Source organism: Trichosurus vulpecula, chromosome 1 (assembly GCF_011100635.1).
Source record: "Trichosurus vulpecula isolate mTriVul1 chromosome 1, mTriVul1.pri, whole genome shotgun sequence".
Classification (NCBI taxonomy): Eukaryota; Metazoa; Chordata; class Mammalia; order Diprotodontia; family Phalangeridae; genus Trichosurus; species Trichosurus vulpecula.
In genome coordinates this window covers 494569151-494589996 of record NC_050573.1, presented here as the reverse complement: position 1 = coordinate 494589996, position 20846 = coordinate 494569151, and the positions used below count along the sequence as shown (strand labels likewise).

At 40.3% G+C, this 20846-nt stretch overlaps 1 protein-coding gene across 1 annotated transcript in view; it reads right to left on the bottom strand.

Moving 5' to 3' along the window:
- Positions 1-20846, bottom strand: part of EPB41L4B (erythrocyte membrane protein band 4.1 like 4B) — a 247617-nt gene that overhangs the window by 41909 nt on the left and 184862 nt on the right. The window contains exons 17-18 of the mRNA XM_036738343.1: positions 18958-19076; positions 10153-10278 (exon numbers count right to left, since the gene is read on the bottom strand). Coding sequence (XP_036594238.1) covers positions 10153-10278; positions 18958-19076 — 245 coding nt within the window. The remainder of the gene's footprint in view (positions 1-10152; positions 10279-18957; positions 19077-20846) is intronic.

The window sequence follows — 20846 nt, the reverse complement described above, 5'->3', positions numbered from 1 at the left end:
GGGAGGATAATACCTTTCTCTCTTTTATGGGATTGCTACTTGTGAGGAAAGTGCTTTTTAAGCCTTAAAATGCCATAGATATACGAACTTCTGTTATTTTGAGAAAGGAAAACAACAAAAAAAGGAATTATGGGGGATCATTTAGTTTTTTCAAAGAACAAAAATCTTTTTTTTTCTCCCTCTCACTTCCCTCCCCACCACTGAAAAGATAAAGAGAAGCCCCTGTGCCAAATCTTCATAGTCAAGCAAAGCAAATGTGGTAATTTAAAGGTTATGTCTTTCCCTTTGATGTTTCACTAAGCCTTGTACCAGCCTAGTACAGTGTACAGCGCACAGCAGGTACTTAATATATTTGTGGTTGAGAGCAGTCCTTAGCCTTAGGGTAAGAAAGTAATAATGCTTTAAGTATCTGGGGTAAAATTCAAGTTTATTATACCAAGACAATGAGAGTCTGATGGTAGAATCCATTTAAAAATTAATAATCTTTAATAACTCCTCAAGGCTACATTCTCTATTACATGACCTCCCCAGGCTTTCCATTTTAGCACTGCTCAGAGCCCTGGTCCTGCCCTTCCCAAGTTACCTGCAATCTCAAACCACCACCTGTCCTTTAGGCAAGATAAGGAAGTAAGCAGAGAATGCAAGCAATTCTGTGTTTTGGAATGCTTCTAATATTGTGCAACGGTGATTTTTTTTGGCGGGGGGAAGAGATGAAGCAGAGTGTCTTAAGCATACAAAGGTCATAGGATCATAGATTTGGACCTGGAAGACTTGGAGACTGAGTCCAACTCCCTCCTTTTTCATATGAGGACACAGAGGCACAGAAAAGTTAAATGATTTGCCTAGGGTCACACAACTAGTAAGTATCTGAAGTGGGATTTAAATCCAGTTTTTTGGTGCTAAGCCCAGTGCCCTATACACTACATCATGTTACCTCTGAGGGGGCAGGGATGGTATAAGAATTGTTTCTCATGTAGATGAAAAAAAACAACTGCTAAATAATTGAAAATTAATGTTGTAATAAATAAGCTTGCCTCAAAGAAGGGATAGGAGAAGATGCTTTCTCCCCACACTGGAAAGAAGGTTGATTGAGAATGAGGCAGAGACTTCCACTCTTGAGGAATAGGGTCTGTTAAGAAGTGGAATGGAAATTGTAGAAAGATATAAAGTCATCAATTCTGAACTGGAAGGAGCCCCACCAGGCCATTGAATCCAATGTCCTCATTACCCTCATCTTACAAATGAGGAAAAAGAGGCCCAGAGATGTTGTATGACCTGTCCATGATCACACCCCCAATAAGTGTCTGAGGCAAGATTCCAACCCAGGCATGATGACGTTTAGGAATGTAATATCTTGGGTTCCCTACACAGCATGAAAGGGAAGGGCCCAAATGTTGACTGGTCAATTCAGGTATTTCAGGGTACTATTATCTCCTGGAGCTGATCAGAAAATAAGCATGCCTCTTGGATATAAAGACCATGTCTGAAAGGATGTGTCCAGTAGAAGCTGCCCAGTAAAAGAAAGGCTGGTATGAGACTATGCCCCTAAAATGGCAAGCAGAAGGTTAAATGGGAAAGGTACTCTGGGAAAAGTAGACATGACTGTAACTGAAACGGTATTGAGGCTTCCATGGCTCACACAACTGCAATTCTGAATATAGATCAGGCCACTCACTAGGTTCCCCAAACAAGAACTCCTTGGGCAGAAACAGAAGGCACTGAACCTTCTACCTGACCTTTCATCATCTCTCTGAAGGAGAAGACAGAAGAGATCCCCACTGAATATCAATACCAGCAGGTATTTAAGCAGGAGCAGGCAGAACAACTGCCTTCAAATTGAAAATTGGACAGCTCCTCTGATGTCCAATTTATGATTTAGCCATTTAATAAGAGGGTTTGAGATGGATTTTTCAGATTCCTTTCAGTTCTAGTATTCTATGATCCTCTATTATATCTTAATGCTTCTGAACCAACATGTACTACTGTATTGTTCTGACCTATAAGGAAGAGGAACAAATGACCTGACCTCTGAAAAACTTTGAATGTAGCTGGGCCATCAAAACCCATAGAAATGGAATAGTTTAGAATGCTTACAGAAGAGATTCCTGCTCAGGTATGGGCTGGACTAGATTCCTGGGTGATCTTTGGCAAATCACAACATTTATGGGCCTTAGTTCATAGGCTCATAGATTTTTTAGAGGCGGAAGAACCTTCTAGTCCATTGAATCCAACCATCTCATTTTACAGATGAGATGCACTAAGAGTCACGTAGCTACTAAATGTCTGAGGCAAGATGTGAACCCATGGCTTCCTGACTCCAAGCCTGAGTCATAAGATGAGAAGTGGATTAGGTGACCTATAAAGTCCATTCCAGTTCTGAGTCTGGGACCTTATGCTTCCTTGGATCCCTTCCAGCTCCGAGTTCCACATGGTGTTCTTCCTCCAATGCACAGGAAAACAACCAAACTTTTATTTTGAGTTTCAAAGCTTGTGAATCATGTTGACTCTCCTACTAAGTTCCATCTTCTACCTTGGACACATTTCTGGTTCAGGGAAGCTACAGGGACCATCATTTCGTAGCTTTCTGACCTTGGTCATGGCTCTATCCATTTCTCAAATAGCAATCCAAAGCTCTGTTTCAAAACATTTTTTTTTACTGGACCTATGATTTCATTAGTAGGGGGAATTGCTAGAGAGGATACTCCTTCTACCAATGCAGATCAGAATCTGCTCAGCAACTTATAGCCTTAGGGAACTGCCTAGTGCAGAGATGTCATAGTTAACAGGCTGCATCTGGCCCACAAAACTCCTGAGTTTGGAGCAGGAGAGAGGAGACCTCTAGGCTTTTCATTCTCTTCAGTCTCATCAGTTTTATCAGTCTCTTAGATTCTTCAGGGCTCTTCTGTCTCAAGAGAAAACATGAATAATGCCACTCTCGTTTCAGGTTGCTGCAGAGAGAATATGACTCTGGGAAGAAGCTGACATGAGAGGAGTTGGCAATGTCCATCATATCCCTGCCCCAGCTTTGGGTGAGACGTAAGACTCCCCACCTCCTCCCCTCCCCTCTCTCCCCTTCCGCTTCCCTCTCTCCTCCTCCTCCTCCCCTTCCTCCTCTTCCTCTTCATCCTCCTCCTCTTCTTCTTCTTCTCTCTTTCTCTCTCTCAATGGGAGAGCTCCTTCACTCAGTATTATTTGCTATATATTCATGCATATATGTATACTTCCTTGTTTTTATTCAACTCACCCCGTAGCTCTTTGTCTATCTCACTCCCTGTCAAAGATAGATGAACTGATGGACTAATTCAATGGGATGCCCATCCAACTGCAGTAGGTCAATTGACATTCTGCATTCACTGGGTTTCTCCTGTATGATTCTTGTATGTTTCTCTTGTCTATTTAGGCCAATCTCTGTTGAGTGGCTGTGGATGTCATTACGGACCTTCCGTAGGGCTTAATGGAATCAGTACAATGTCATTTGCACAAAAGAACGATTGGAGGACCTCACCATCAAAAGGAAATTCCTCTTACATTTAGATTCTCCTCTGAGCAACTTCAGAAAATCTGTGACTCTCTCTTTCACAAAACTAAATAAAAAATAAATGGAAAAAGTTCTCTCTATAGGTGCTTCCCTAGAAGGGGATTTGGCAATGTTTCCTTCTTTTGCTTCCACTGATGGGTTGTAAGATGGTGGTAAGCCTACCAGATAAACACAGGATGTAGAAATACTTGAGTGTGGGGGAGTTCTGAGGGTTAAGAAGAAAAAAAATGGTCCTGTTTGCAGGAAATGTTTTCCCTCTGACCATCCTGGCAGGACTGAGGTGGCCTGGCAGTCTGTGTGGGGAAATTACCCTGCCCTGGTCAGTACTATATGGACAGAGATGCAAACTGAATGGGTGGTGTTACTAAGGAGGAATAGAATTTCCTGGTTTTTGTCTTCCCTGCCTGCACTAATAAGATGAATGATACCACAAAGGGGTAGAGCTAAAGGGAGAGGGAAGACCAGCTTTTTGAGAGCCAGAGAGTTTGGTAGTTACCCCAGAACACCCTCTGGTGTTAGGAGATGTGCATGGCTGGTTGGGTGAGCTTCTGGTGGATGGTGCCTGGTTGTTAATACTGACTACAATCAGGCATGGCCCAACAGCACCCACTGGGGACTATGTGGCCATCAAGTCATCTTGCATTTTCTTAACGAATACAGGAAAAACATACTGTTAGAATATAACCTTTACGAATACATATTGTTTTCTCAAATGAAATAGGAGTTTTTGTTTTTTGTAATCAATAAACAATAAACATAACAAGTTTTTATATTCTCTATATTTCTTAGTCAATTGTATAACTGTGAAAATATGGTTTACTGTAGAAAGTCATCTTAAAAACTTGCCTGTTGACTTCCAGGTGTCATTTATAGTGAGAATTACCAATATGGACTAAGTTCCATTCTTCTAGTACTGAGAAGCAAAAATATTTCTAGAAGATGAAGTGTAATGAAAGGAGGCAACTACCTTGTTTTAGAGAAAAAGTACTTAATAACACCCACAATAATAACATTCAAATAGCGCTTACTGGGTGCCAGGCACAGACTCAGAAAACATCTGACTGTATAAGGGACCTTGGAGTCCCAGGGGACTGTTTGTATCTTTCAGCTTTCAATCGATTTCAACTCAGTTCAATTCAACAAACAAGTTATTGACTACTGATTATGTGTGAAGTATGGCCGAGTCCTTGAGAATGTATTAGACATGGCTATTTTTTCCTTTTTTGTCAACTTTTAAAATTCTAATTGTCAGCAAAAGCAATTTGAACAAATATAATAAAAATATTGTGCCTATGTAAATTCTGAATTATTTTGTTGTTGTATGGTTGTTTTAGTCATGTCTGACTCTTTGTGACTTCATTTTGGAGGGCTTTTCTTAGCAGAGATGCTGGAGTGGTTTGCCATTTCTTTCTCTAGCTCATTTTACAGATGAGCAAACAGAGGCAAATAGGGTAAAGTGACTTGCCCAGGGTCACACAGTTAGTAAGTGTCTGAGGTTGAATTTGAACTCATGAAGATGAATCTTCCTGATTCCAAGTCCAGTGCTCTATCTACTATGCCACCTACCTGCCCACTGAATTATTTACAACTTGTTTATATTATGTATATACACATACATTAATTTTAACCAAGTTTGTTTCTATGCACCTTTATGATCTATTTTTCTTCCACGTATTGTGAAAGCAAAGTATGAGGAGTTCTCAAATTTTATGGATAATCCAAATTAAATAAGGCAGAAAGCTGAGCTGAAATTTAGTAGGCTTCTACATTTAAAAAAGCTATCAGTTCTTGGCCGAGACAAAAAAGACTTTGTGCAAATATTAGCATACACAATGTTGGAAGATACCAATTTTATTAATTTTTATATATGACTAGTCAAAACTAAGGCTGTTTCAATAAAACTACTATTATTTGAATCTTTCTAATTTGCAGTGCCTTATCTTATCCTGAAAGTCCTTGAAGCTATATGGGATTAGCTATTATACTCTGGCATCATAAAAAAATTATTGATTTGTTTTCCCTTTCTGTTTTACAACCACTTTGTTCTTGATTTGTATCTCTAATGAATACCCTGTAGGAGGAGGTAACTTCTAGGCTTTACAGGAAGTATCTTTAGGAGATTACACAAGATCAGGACTTCTTATGTCAAAGTGAGGACACCTGGTTGATAAAGGGGGATCTCTTTATTAGGTAACCATCCTCAAAATAACTATTTGAGATACTGATAAATATTGTTTCAAGTAGATATGATCACCATGCGCAAGTCTAAGTGACTCAGTTTATTTGCTATGACAATATATAACATGCGTATATTAATTTGAAAAAATAAGGCAACCTGTTTCTATGTACCTTATGATTTCTTTTTCTGCTATGTATTTTGTTATTACTATCATTTTACATAGATGTCATTGTGTATGTTGTTCTGATTTTGCTTTCTTCATTCACCATTTCTTTTATTTTTCTAGTCCAAACCTATGATTTAATCAGTATAATGTCCAGTGACAAAATTTCATATACCAAAGCAGACCTTTATAAGAAATGATGAGCAGGCTGATTTCAGGGAAAAAAAAACAACAAAAAAACCTTGAAAGGTACGAACTGATGCAAAGTGAAGTGAGCAGAACCAGGAGAACATTGTATAAGCTAATAGCGATAATGTACAATGATCAACTGTGAATGACTTAGCTATGCCCACCTTTAAAGCCTTGAGAGTTGCTGGAGGCCCTTAGAAGTTAAAGATTTAGCCAGGCTCATTTAACCAATATATGTGTCAGGAGCAGGACCTAAACCTAGGTTGTGCTAGCTTCAAGATATCTATCTTCTATACCATGTTACCTCTCGTGCCATGTCTCATTAAACAATAATATTCCTCTGTATTGTTAGACCACTATTTGTTCAGCTTTTCCTACAACCACTGGGTACAAGCTGCTTCTAGTTTTTGCTGTTAAAAATAAAGTGTCTATGAACATATTGGTACAGATGGGTCATTTTTTGCTTTTAATATATTTAAGGATCTAGTCTTAGAAATGGGTATGATCTGTTTTGTAACTCTTGGTTTTCAAAAAAAGGCTGGATGACCAAACACTTGTTGATTATGTTACAGAGATTATTCTTGCTCTGCTATGGGATGGATGAGATGTGCTCAGGGGTCCTTTGCAAGAAACCTGATTACATACTGGCATATTGTTTTCCAAAAGGATTGCACCAATTCATGGCTCCAGCAGCAGTACAATAATGTGCCTATTTCTCCACAGGCAAGGCAAAATTGAATTTTATGCTTTTAAAATTATCTTTGCCAACTTAATGGGTTCCTCAAAGATATTTTAATTTGTGTTGCTTTGAGTATTATGAAGTCTGAACAATTTTCAGGTGCTTATTGACAATTTGTGTTTCTTCTTTTGAATATAAAATTCTATACACAAATCCTTTTATGATTCATCCTTTGGGAAATGGACTTTACTCATACAAATGAATTAATTTCCTGTAGATTTTAGAGTCTAGATTTTTATCAAATATTTTTATCACAAAATTTTTCCTCATCTGCTTCTTTACTTTTCATTCTGCATGGATGAATTGCTTTTTATTGTGCAAAACCATTTTTAGACATTTAAAGTAATTTGTTTTGTTTCCTATGTTTTTTTCCTTTTTTCTATAGATAAAATTGTACTCTTCCCAACTTTGATAAATAGATTATTCCCCTTTCTTCTAATTTTTAAATGTTTTAAAAATATTTAGATCATGTGTACCTAAAGTAAATGGAATTTATTGTACATTATGGTGTGAGATTTGGCTCTAGTCCATTTTTGGCCCCATTGCTACTCTATTTTTCCCAATAATTTTATTGAATTCCTTTGCCATTGCTTTGAAATTTTAGTTTAGAGTTAGAGATCTACTAAGTCAATCACCCATTCGTCCCTCTCTACTGAAAATAAGTAACATCCTGATAGGTTGGTTGTTGTCCTTTGTTCTCGAAGAAGACAAAAACGACATCACCATGCCAGAGTCAAGTTATAGTGTGTCCAACTGTGGCTGATCAGACCAATACAAGCTTGGAATGCTCTATCACAGGTCAGGCACAAATAGTCCATGTGAACGTTTGGGGTGGATACTCCAAATTTGTGCATCCTGTGTGTTTTCTTTGAGTTGTCTCAATTTTGCTTTGTTCATAGAGCACAGCACCTTCTCTTATGTGGGCATGCCATGCTGTGTGGTCCTGTGCCAGTATCTCCCATGCCAAAATTCTTAAGAGAGACCTTGAGAGTGTCCTTGTATTGCTTCTTCTGACCACCATGTGAGTGCTTGTCCTGTGTGAGTTCTCCATAAAATAGTCTTTTTTGGCAAACATACGTTTTGCATTCGAACAATGTGGGCAGCCCATCAGAGTCGTACTCTCTCAAGTAGAGTTTGAACACTTGGCAGTTTAGTTCGAGAAAGGACCTCAGTGTCTGGTATCTTATCCTGCTAGCTGATTTTCAGAATCTTCTTAACCTGGGATGCTAACTCTATTGAATCGATCAAGCAGTCAAAAGGTATGATATTATTTTGTATGAAACCTAGGTGAGAAAAGTCCTTGATTAATATGGAAATCCTTGAAAGCCATTGAATGAAAAAGAGACTGGCATAGGAAGTATCTCCATCTTGGTTAAGGAGATTTGGTCATGCCTTGTGGGGCATATATAAAAGCAGCATGTTAGCTGGCAATTGACAGCCTAGCTCCTGAGAAGGAATCTCTTGTAGGGTAGCAGGGGGGCAGTACTTCAGTCTCCTCCCCTCCCACAAACTTTTGGTCAGAGAAGGATCCTGTGAGCTTTGAAGTGTCTTGGAGATTCTGAATTTCCCATTAGTATTATAGCAGCATATCAGGAATAGGTGACAGTAACTTTCTTGAATTGTTGTTAAATGAAGAAATGTCATGATCTCCAAAGAATATCAAAATTGCAGTCAAGGACTGCAAAGGAAAATGAGCTGCAACTTACTACTAATCACCTGGCAAGTATTTGTAAGGTGTCTAAAATGTGCCAGGATGCAAAAAGTGTTATAAAATAGATCATTCAGGAAAAGTAGGATCAGAAATGGGGCAGCTAAGTGGTGCAATGAATAGAACCAGGAAAACTCATGTTCATGAGTTCAAATCTGACCTCAGACACTTACTAGCTGTTTGACCCTGGGCAAGTCACCAAACGATGTTTGCCTTGGTTTCCTCATCTGTAAAATGAGCTAGAAGAGGAAATGGTAAACCACTCCAGAGTCTTTGCCAAGAAAATCCCAAAATAGGGTCATGGAGAGTTGAAGTGACTGAACGACAAAATAATCAGAAAAGAAGGAAGTACAGTCACATAGAAAACAAGGGACTGTTGGATGGGTAGCCAAATATTAAGTGAGTTTCTGGTGCATTTCTTGAAGAGATTCTTCTTTTAGGGACAGCATTGTCCCCACCTTACTTAGTTCCTGATAACAAAGAAGAGCCAACTCCCCAAGGAGGAAAAACTGACAGCAAAAGAGCAAAACCAACACATCAACTACATGTAGTCCTTTGTAGTTGAAAATGAGCATAGCATAGCATCTCCCTACAGCATTTCAAACCAATTACTTTTAGAATGCATTTCTCACACTCTTTAAAGCTTTGGAGAAAGAAAAGACATTTAAGCTCTGTCTATGCTTCATGAGGTAAAGATTCTGCACTTTCTCAATTCATTTGAACATATGGAAATATTACCTTTCAAAGTTTCAAGAAATATTAGGATTAAAGGATATTCAAGAATTCAGAATAATGGTCTTATCATTTTCTTTTATTGCATATTCCTGAAGTGAATTTATTTTATTTGGCTGGTCTGCATTTTTGGACTTCTATTTAAGGATGATTAATTATATTATATTACTAAATGACTCAATGCTGAATCTTCATTGCACCCTGTGTCAGTTAGATATAGCCTCAAGGTACAACAGGAAAATATGATCATTAAATATTTTCCCCATTGCCCACTAAATGCAATTCAAACTACTTAGGGTGCTATCCAAGGCTCTACACAATTTGCCTCTTAACCTACTTTGCCAGTGTGATCTCAGCCCTCTTCCACCTGCTATGAGCTGCCACCAAACTGGACTATTGACCTCAAAGGTTTCCCATGTTTTCCCACACCCGTGCCTTTGTTCTAACTGTACCCTATGCCTGGAATTCTTTACCCTTGTTCCTTCCCTTATATCCATTTTAAAAAATCCTCCTCATCCTCTAAGCCCTTCAAGACTCCTTCCTGTACATCTATGAAGCTTTTTGGGATCCCTATAACTGGATGTGATTTTGATCTCTGATCTCATAGCATTTCTTCTTCTGTAATGCATATATAATATTCTAATTTATATTATATTTATCTTCATACATGTCCACCCTTGTTAAGGAGAGGGACACATAATATTCATCTCTATACCTACCCCACTGCTTAGCATAGTGTGGCTTTTTTTTCATGTCTTAAGTGTTTAGCAAATATTTCTCGAATGGATGATTTTCTGAGTGAAATCCTAGAGAAATTACAGGTTTTAAAAAATGAGTTCTTAGACAGTACATACTCCCCAAATGCACATAAAAGAATATAAATGACTTTACAACAATCACAGACCTGGGTGCTTGCTTTGGAAGCCGTTTCTATCTGGGCTTTTAGAATGTTGCATTTTAGTTGATCGGGAACAGGCAAAGGCAGAAGTGGGAACTGAAGACTTTTTTCAGGTACTTTCTTTTCTTCTACCTGTGAGGACCAAAAATGCGGAAGGATTATGGAGGGGGCGGGGAAGAAGGAACACATATGGAATAACTCATAATGTATTCAGTAATAGGCAATTATAATACTTAATTGTAAAATACAAGAAATATAACACAAAGATAGCTTGAATTTATACAATAGTAATATATTATATATAGAAATGATGATAAATTACGATGGTGATAATAACTCATAGCTATGCAGCATGTGTTGTATTGTTCTAGTCTTAGGATTTCATGAGACTATGGACACTCCCTTCCCTAATGCAGATCAGCCATATATCTGCCATTTTTTCTTAGAGCTGCCTTGGGCACTAAGAGATTAAGGAGCAGTCCCAGAGGTCAGAGGAAAGAACCAGGGCATGGTAGTGATCTGGAAGCTGAAGGAGAGAGTATCCAGGCAGATGGGTGGTAAATGCTGTCAAAACCATAGACAGATTAAATAGAATGCAGGCTGAGAAAAAGTCTTTTGTCTTAGCAGTTACAAGATCATTAGTAATATTAGAGAAAGCTCTTTCAGTAGAGCAGTAGGGTCGGAAGACAGACTGGGAGGATCATGGGATCATAGATTTAAGGCTGGAAAGGACCTCAGAGGCCATCAATGCAACCTCCTCATTTTTTCCAGATAAGGATGAGGCTAGAGATGTTAAGTGACTTGTCTAGGGTCACACAGCTAGTGTCTGGAGTGGGATTTGAATCTAAATCTTGGTTAAGAAATTAACAGGAGGCAACTCTTTCTAAGTAGGAGTTTGGCTGTGGAATTAAGGAGAGACGCAGAATAATAGCTTTATGAGATGACAGGGTCAGATGAAGGTTCTTTTTTTCCCCAAAGGATAGGGGTTACTTGGGCATATTTGCAGGCAACAGAGAGGAGTCCATAGATAGGGGAAGACTGAAGGAGGGAGGGAGGAAGAGCTAGAGCTAGAGAGAGAGAGAGAGAGAGAGAGAGAGAGAGAGAGAGAGAGAGAGAGAGAGAGATAAAGAAATGGAGAAATAAAGACAGAGAGACAGAAAGAGAAGAAATCACAGGTGGTTTGAATTGTAAAGGGTAGGACTGAGAGGGCAAGTAGAGGGATTGGCAAAGAGAAGGGAATATAAAGAAGTACAAATACAAAGGACAGGTAAAAATGTAGATGGATTTTGAGACATGGACTAGGGGTTATAATGATACTCATAATTGGCCTTGATTTTCTCAACAAAGTAGGAATCAGAACATACTCTACATTGTCAACTCTCTTTCTTAAGATGTGGTGCCCAGCACTGAACACAGGACTCCAAATGTGGTCAGGATAATTAACTCCCTTATTCTGAAGATGTTGATGCTTAAGTCAATGGGCTGCAGGGTTCTGTGGAGTAAGTCCAGTCACGTCACTTCTCAAATATGCTCTGTAGTCATCCTCTAGAAATGCCCAACGTTGGCTCCAGCATTCTTTCTCTTTTGGCTGGAGGCCTGCCATTGTGTTTATCAGCTTTCAGCTACACCATTCAGACTGCAGAGTGGGGTTGGGGCTGGAATGTGCTCCTTTTCACCTCTGCCTCTTAGCATTCCTAGTGTCTCTCAAAGGTCAGCTCCCATACCTCCTCCCACCTACTCCAGGAGATGGCACAATGGGAAGAAAAGAATGGCTGCCCTTTTCCTTGACCCTTTCCGTTGACTGAGCTGACCATTCTCCATCAGGGAATCAGGGTAGAAAGAACCCCCAGGGAGCAGGGGTCCTCTCCTGATATGAGCCACCCATTGGGTGTCCTCATCCTCCAACCTTCATGCCAGCTCCCCCTTCCCCTTTCCTGACTGATCACTGACTCCTTCCCCTATGCTAAATTGTGTGGGAGGGAAGCCAAGTCCCTCGGACCCATTCCCTGCTTCTCCGTTGTGGGCTGGCATCTTCTAGCTGCCTTGCTGTCCCCATCTGCAGAATAGGTATGATTCCCAACTATTACTCGGATGAGCTGAGTCATCAATTACAATCCTTCCATTAAGATGGAGGACCCCCAGGTGTTATCATCTGCGAGTCACTGTGTCCTAAAATCCTCCAGGCCTTATCGTCAGTCCTGCTCCTACATCCCATAGATCCTGACCTGCTGAAGCACGCTATCTGCCCCCACCACTGAATTCAGGCCCCTCAGGCCCTTCCCATGACCTTTTAGCCTGCTATACCCTCCTGTATGTGTCATTTACCCCAATGTGACCTTCCCAGAGACTCTCACTTTTCTTAGCACAGTGTTTGGCATATATCAAGTGCTTACTAGGCAGCAAGTGGATAGAATGCCAGACTTGGACATTTACACTAGTGTGACCCTGGGCAAGTCACTTAACCTGTTTGCCTTAGTGTTCTCATTTGTAAAATGGGGATAATAATATCACCTACCCCTCAAGGTTGTTGTGAGGATCAAACAAGATGATATTTGTAAATGGCTCAGCACAGTGCCTGGCATAGACTAAGTGCTATGCATTAGCTATCATTATTATTAATAATAAATGCCCTTTCTATATCAAATTGCCTACCTTCTTGAGGAGGGGGACAGAAGAAGGAGACATAGAATTTGGAACTCAAAAGTTTTAAAAAATGAATGTTTAAAATTGTTTTACATGTAATTGGAAAAAATAAACTATAACAATTTAAATAATAATTTTTTATCCATTCATTCTACAAGAAGCCCTTCCTGATGTCCAGAGAAACCAGTGCCTCCTCGTTCATTCTGCCAAAATACTTTGTTTGTTTTGTATTTACTTGCAAGTGTGAATGTTGTCTCCCTCATAGAATGTGTACTCTTTGAGGGCAAGAACTATGTAATGTTGTCTTTGTATCCACAACAGCTAGCGCTGTACTTAGCAAGCTTAATAAATGCTGGTTTAGTGGACTTTCTAATTCCTGCCACATTCAGGGCTTTTGGAGTAGAATAACTTAAATTTTATTCCTCATTTAGACTGTATCCTTCCCAGAAAGCCTTTTGTGTTTTCATCTGGACTTGGAATTTCATTGCAATAGGAGATTCCTGACAGGGGAACTCCCTCTTTCACTGCAGAGCAGCACCTGCTCTTATGTTCTTGGATTGTTACCTCACACACTGAATGGTTAAGTGACTTGTCCAGGATCACACAGCCAGGAAGTGTCAGAGGTAGGGCTTGAACCTAGATCTTCCTAGTTTCAAGGTCTCTCTCTGCTATGATATGCTACCTCTCGCCAAAAAGCCGTATAGAAAGAAAATCTTTTTAATAAAATTTTTTCAACAAAGAAGGCTGTGTCATTTCAGATAGGGCTGAGGTTCAGTTGATGTTCAGTCATTTGACTCTTCATGACCTCATTTTGGGTTTTCTTGGCAAAGATACTGGAGTGGTTTGCTATTTCCTTCTCTAGCTCATTTTATAGAAGGGGAAACTGAGGCAAATGGGGTTAAATGACTTGCCCAGGGTCACACAGCTAGTAAGTGTCTGAGGCCAGATTAGAACTCATGAAGATGAGCCTTCTTGACTTCAGTCCTGTCACTCTATCCACTACGCCAGGGTACGCTTGAGTAAAACTACCACCTATAACTCTCATATGTCCATTTCCAGAGTCACAAAGTCTATGATCAATTGTAGAAGTTGGTTCTCGTCCTCTATGTGTAGACGGAACCTCCCCAGTTTAAGCTGTACTTGAGTCAGGAGGTTTCCTTGTAATATCCTGCTTCCCCCTCATAGAGGAAAGAAAAACGATCCAGTTCTGAAATAGAACGTTTTCTTCTTTCCATTCTTTAGGCACTGGCTAAATTAAAGAAGGCCAGCAACAGCCTAGGAGTGATTAATGAGGGACAGCCTGACCAGAACAGAGATCGCTGATTGTCCTCTCAAGCCAAGCCTTGCTATACAAAGTAATTATTAACTGCAAGAGTCACTTAGGCAACTATTAACATGTAAACCTGTTTCACCCATCCAGAAAGGTTGGTAATTAGAGCAAAGTAAGGGAGTGAGCAGGTATCAGAGAACGTGAATGCATAACTGAACAGGGAGGTGTACCTACTCGTGAATGTTTGGGGTGTTACCTGAAGAATGGTTGAATCAAAAGTCTGAAACACAAGAGATGGAGACACAGAGCCAGAGAAAGTTAGGGAGGGCATGAGATTTGAGTAGGAATGCACTTCAGAGGTCGTCCGGTTCAACTTCTCATTCTAGAGATGAAGAGTCAGGAAGACCTGAGTTCAAATCTGGCCTCAGATACTTACTAGATGTGTGGCCCTGGGCCAGTCACTTAACCTCTGCTTGCTTCAGTTTCTTCAGCTATAATGGGGGGATAATAGCACCCACCCCTCAGGGTTGTGAGGATTGAGTGAAATAATATTTATAAAGTGCTTAGCACAGCATCCGGCACATAGTAGGTGCTTAATAAATGCTTTTTCCCTTCCTTCCTCTGGTCACATAGGAAGTAGTGGTGTTGGGACTAGACTTCAGGTCTCCATGTTTTTATGAGGAGGCTGGCCATTTCAGGAGCAGATCATTCATGCAGCAAGCATTCAGGGCTAATAATGACAGTGTTGGTCTATGAACCAACTGACTTTCCTCACTGTGGCTGGTAGTATATATTATTAGTCCAGTTCTGCACGTGAGAAAACTGAGGCTTAGATAAATTAAGCAACTTGTGTACCTGCTATGAAACTAGGGTTTGATATAGACACCTGCCAGCTAGGGCACTCATTTAGCAGTAGATGGGATCGAGTCTTACTGGTTATAATCTCTACATTTTGGGGTACCTTAATCTGCTATTCCTTACTGTTCTCCCCCAGCTACACCCCTACTCTAGCACGGCAATGCTGAAACTGAACTGCATAGAACATTGGGCTGAATCTAATCATTTGAAATTAAACAGGGGTAGATATAAGTTCTACATGGAGACATCCCCCAGTGGAATGGGCACATGAGAATTTGTTCTTGGCCATAGAGGTGACTGAAGCAGGTGTTGTGGAGTGCTGCTGAGCTTGGTCAGACGTGGAAGACGCCAAGGTCATCCACTGCAACCCTGGCCATCGCCAGTCATCTTGACTTTTGTCTTGCCGCTGGACTATGACAATTCAGGAAGTGAGAGTGAGGCTGGTGACTTTGCACAGCTCCACCTCACTTAAATCCAAGTCAAGATATCACCCATGATGTCATCGGTCCTCTTCGAAAACGAAAGATGACCAACAGCAACAACAACGTGGGTACGAAACACCAACTTCATAAGTACAAGATGGGGGAAGCATGACTAGACAAAGAGAGCTGGGGTTTTCATGGGCTACAAGCACATTAATAATATGATATGGAAGTCTCTATATCTCTATATGAGAGATACAGTCTCCAGGATGAGGGAGAGGACAGTCCAACTGTATTCTGTCCTGAGCCGACCCCGTTGGGATTATTGTGTTCAGCTCAGGGCGCCACATTTTAGGAGGTGTAGTGATAAGCTGGAGTCAAGAGTAGGGCAACAAGGATGGCAAAGAGCTTTGAGTCCACATCTTAAGAGGACTGGTTGAGAGGATTAGGGACATTTAGCATGGAGAAGATAAGGCAGACATGATAGACTTCTTTGAATAACTGAAGGTCTGTCATACAGAAGAGGGGGTAAACTTGGCCCCTAATGTCAGAAATAAGAACAAAGGATAGATACTGCAGAAATAAAAAATGAGGCTTGATGTTTGGAAAAAATTTCCTAACAATTAGGATTATATCAAAGTGGGATAAATTGTTTCAAGAGGTAGTGGTTCCCCCTCACTAGGAAAGGCTGGATCACCATTAGTTAGGTATGTGGTAAGGGAAATTCTTATTTAGTTATAAGTTGGACAAGATGGCGTCTCTGGTACCTTTCTGACAGTCTGTGATTCTGTAAGAGAAGCCACCTGCTTCACCACTTACCTAACAAATGGTTATCCAGTCTTTTCTGGAAGATACTGAATAGTGCGGGTAAGTGAGCTTTAGCATATCATCAATGAGCAACTGCATAATGTAAAGAATACAATATATGATATACTATTTTATTATATTATTAATTATTCTTACATTATTTTATTTTATATATATATTATATATGTGTATATATATGTATATACATAAAGGAACTCATCAAAGAGGTATCCAATTGTAAAGGGAAGTAGGCCAAACACATATCGAAATCAAAGGATCACTGTTGGGTAACTTGTATCTTTGACTGCTACTCACATAAAGTTAAAAGGGACTTTGACGAAGGCCCTCAGCACATTGTGTGGAACCCCTGTGGACAATTTAGTCGGGGCATGGAAAAGTGTCACACAGGATGCATAGGTACGGACGAGTCGTGATCAGTACCTTTGAATGGAGTATATACATAGATGAGATGAAATTCCAGTGATAGCAATAGCATGAATACTGTGCTTATCAGTGTTAACAACTTGCATATCAACTGTTACAGGCATTTCGTATATTAATATGCATACTTATTAACTCTCTTCTGAAGTGCTTGGCATCTCCCTCTTCATGACAGAGAGGTGGGTGATTCCAGGTTCAGAATGTTGTGAGGTAAGATAACTGAGTCAGTTGGCTTTACTTTAATTTTTAAAACATGTGTCCCAAGGGATCATTCATTTTGGGGTGAGAGGAGTGTAGCTAGTATATCCAGAAATGACTGGGAGGTAAAACATAACAGACAGGACCTGAATGGACGCGGGTAGAACATGGGAGTCATGAGCACACTCTGGACTGATTCCAAATCAAGGCTTTCTCCACTCTACCATGCCTGGATACTGCCATTGTTGGATGATGGGGTGATGATCAGGCAGAGATTAGCTAATCGAAGTGGTCTGATGGACAGTATATATCCAGAAAGGATGGTTTTAAGGTTGGGAGGGAGGTATCAACGAGCCTACGGCAGCTAGGTGAACCAGTGGATAGAGTGTCAGGCCTGGGTCAGGGACGTTCATGTTCCTGAGTTCAAATCCGGCCTCAGACACTTTCTAACTGTGTGAACCTTGGCAAGTCACTTACCCCTGTCTGCCTCAGTTTTCTCATCTGTAAAATGAGCTGGCAGACCACTCCATGATCTTTGCCGAGAAAACCCCAAATGGGGTCACCACGAATTGGACGTGACTGAAACTACTCAACAACAGCAAAATCGGTGAGCGCAGGGAAATTCAGCAGGCAAGATCTTGCAAGTGTGGCAACAGAGAGGGTTCAGGAAAGGAGCAACAAAAGTTCCTTCCTGAACTGGAAGCTTTATGAGAGCGAGGATAGTATCTTACTAAACTTTGTATTTACCCTAGCACCCATTGCAGCACCCCGCCTTCCCCACACCCACACACACAGTAGGCACTTAAATGTTTGCTGATGGTGGACTGAACTGAATTGAACAAGCTGGGGTCAGCATGAGGGAATCAAAATGACACAAGAGGAAACAGACTGCCATTAATTCAACAAATCCATTCAAAGATCACAGACTGAACACATACCACTGTACTAGGCACTCTGGGGGAGATAAAGACAAACAAGATGCATTTTTTACCCTCTTGAAAGTCTCCTCAGGAGCAGCTAGGTGGCTCAGTGAGTACAGCACTGGCCCTGGAGTCAGGAGGACCTGAGATTAAATCCAATCTCAGACACTTGACATACTTACTAGCTGTATGATCCTGGGCAAGTCACTTAACCCCAAGTGCCCTGCCTTCCCCCCTCCAAAAAAAAAAAAAGATAAGAAAGAAAAAGGAAAATTAGTTAAAAAAAAAGTCTCTTGGTTTAGTAATCAATCACTGGGCAGCCATCTTGGCTACAATAGAGGTTGACCAAAATAATAGTGTCCAAGTCTGGGGTTGTTTCCTGTTTTTTATAGGGTTTTTCGTTGTGTTGTGTTTTGTTTTTAGTTTTTTCTTAATCCAGTTTTATCTGGAAGATTACTCACTGGTAACTTCAGTGAAACTCTTTTTATATACTCTTTAGAATATTGTTACAGTCTGCACACAGGACCATGAACATAAGATTAAGCATGATTTCCACCTTTTCCTCTAGTTTCATTCTGCTCCTCATCTGTTAACACTTTAGAAATTCACAGAATGCCTACAGAGAACTAATTCTTAGTAAACATGAGTACGCATCAAGTTTTTTGTTTTAATCTACAAGAGTCTCTGCATTGAATGGGCAGAAAAGAATTAGTTGATATGGAAATGTTTTACATGATTGCACATGTATAAACTATATCCGATTGCTTATCATCTCAGGGACGTGAGAGGCAAGGAAGAAAGGGATAGAATTTGGAACTCAAAGCTTTTTTAAAAAGTTAAAAAATTGTTTTAACATGTAATTGGGGGAATATAAAATGTTAAAAATAAAACAACTGCGAACACTTTTTAAAAAGAATTAGTTGAAATCCCAACAAGTAGATAACCACCACTTGGATAATGTTTTGCGGTTTTCAAAGTGTCTTCCTTTACAACAATTCATGAGACAGGCGCTGTTTTAATACCCGCATCTTATAGAAGGTTCAGAAAATAGCTGCCCACTAGAAAACTAGGAGTCCAGCCCAGGTCTCCCAACTCCATGGACAACTGGCACACTCCACTGCCCTCCATCCCTTTGTCTGACTGGGAAGGAATAGTTTCTATTAGAAGTATAGAACAGCAACAGAGCGCCCCCCCCCAACTGAGAAAGGCAAACGATCAGGTCTGCTTCAAATGAAGCTTTGCTTCCTTGTACCTTGTTTATGTTGATATGAAGAGCAGGCCATGGGGAAGCCACCTTGGAGGTTTCCATTTCCATTTTCTTCAGGTGAGCAGCAGCTTCACTGTAAAGAATGGGAGGTCCTGGGCTCAGTTCTAAAGTGAAAAAAATTCATAGAATAAAGCAATTTGAAAGAAAAATTAGATTTCTAAACTAATTTAATAATTTAACTCATTAACGAATTTAACTCATTAAGCTGAACCATTAGGACAAGCTTAGTAAATCATTTGCTGTTCAGTTGTTTTGGTCATGTCCACCTCTTCATAATCCCATTTGAGGTTTTCTTGGCAAAGATACTTAGGTGATTTTCCATTTCCTTCTCCAGTAATCGAGGAAACCGAGGCAAACATTGTGAAGTGACTTGCCCAGGGTCACACAGCTAGTAAGTGTCTGAGGCCAGATTTGAACCCAGGTCTTCCTGATTCCAGAGCTGGCATTCTTTGCCCTGCACTACCTACCTGCCTCTAGTAAACCATATGGGTCAATTCCCTTAGCGGCAGCCATGAGTGAATGGCATGATGCCACTCAGCAGTCCTCTTTCTGAAATGACTTTGTACTTCTTTATATATATTTTGCATTTTGTCTCTGTACATTTTGCTTACTTCCAATAAAATGTAAATTTCTTGAGGGCAAGGACTATATCATTTTTGTCTTTTTATTACCAATGCCAGACCCATAGCAGTTACATAATAAATGCTTGTTGAATGAATAAAGGAAGAAAGGAAACAAGCATTTATTATATGCCTACTATATGCTAGGTCCTGTGCTACCTACTTTTACAAATATTATCTCGTATGATCTTCACAATAGCCCTGGGAGGGAGGTGTTATTGTGATCTTCATTTTACAGTACAGGAAAGTGAGGCAGACAAAGACTAAGTGACTTGCTTAGGGGCATACACTTGGGAAGTGCCTGAAGCTGGATTGCTCTATATGATTTGCCACTGAACTGCTCCTATGAATAAATGAGTAAATGAATCCCATTAATAACCCCTTGGCGCTGCCATCTTAGGTAACCAAACCGATTTTATTATTGACCTAAGCAAAGCATAACTGAGAAGATAAATATGAAGACTTAAAATCATGCAAGTTCCCAAACCAAATATGGACTCTGTTAGGTTAACACTATTACTTACATTTATTCAAGGGCAGCTGAATGGAGCCCTCAAAGAACAGAGAAACAGGGTAACTTCAGGGTACCCCCAATTTCCCACATATGTCCCACGGGTATATTTTTGTTGCCAGTGAGCTCATGAGGTACTCGCTGACAAAGTCCTTGCTGGCCTCCAAGGGTGTAGCCTGGCTACAGATTGACTCTGACCCACAATTCCATCTCTTAATGACCTCCCAAGGGATATCAGGGCTTACTTGCTGAACCAGGGCAGGCTATCCCTGGAGCTGGGGGGACTCTGGGCAGTGGCTAGATGATTCTTGTAAACCCCAGATATCTCTTGGTGGGACACTGGGAATTCTAGAATGAACTAGATCTCCTCACAATTCCCAAAAGTGAGTAAAAATTTTGAAGAGATCCCAAGTCTCTTGACAGAGGAACTGGAGAGGCATAATGGGGGCGGGGGTGAAAAAAAGCACAAGACTGAGATTGACTTTGCCCAGCAGGCAGGGAGGGCAATAAGTGGGTAGAGTGCTGGCCTCAGAAAGATCTGAGTTCAAATCTAGTCAAATCCAGCAGCAGATGCTTACTATTTGTGTGGCCCTGGGCAAGTCACTTAACCCTGTTTGCCTCAGTTTCCTCACCTGCAAAATGGGAATAATAATAATAATACTGCCCATGTTACAAGGCTGTTGTGAGGATCAAGTAAGATAATATTTGAAAAGCCCTTTGCAAATCTGAAAGCCTTATATAAA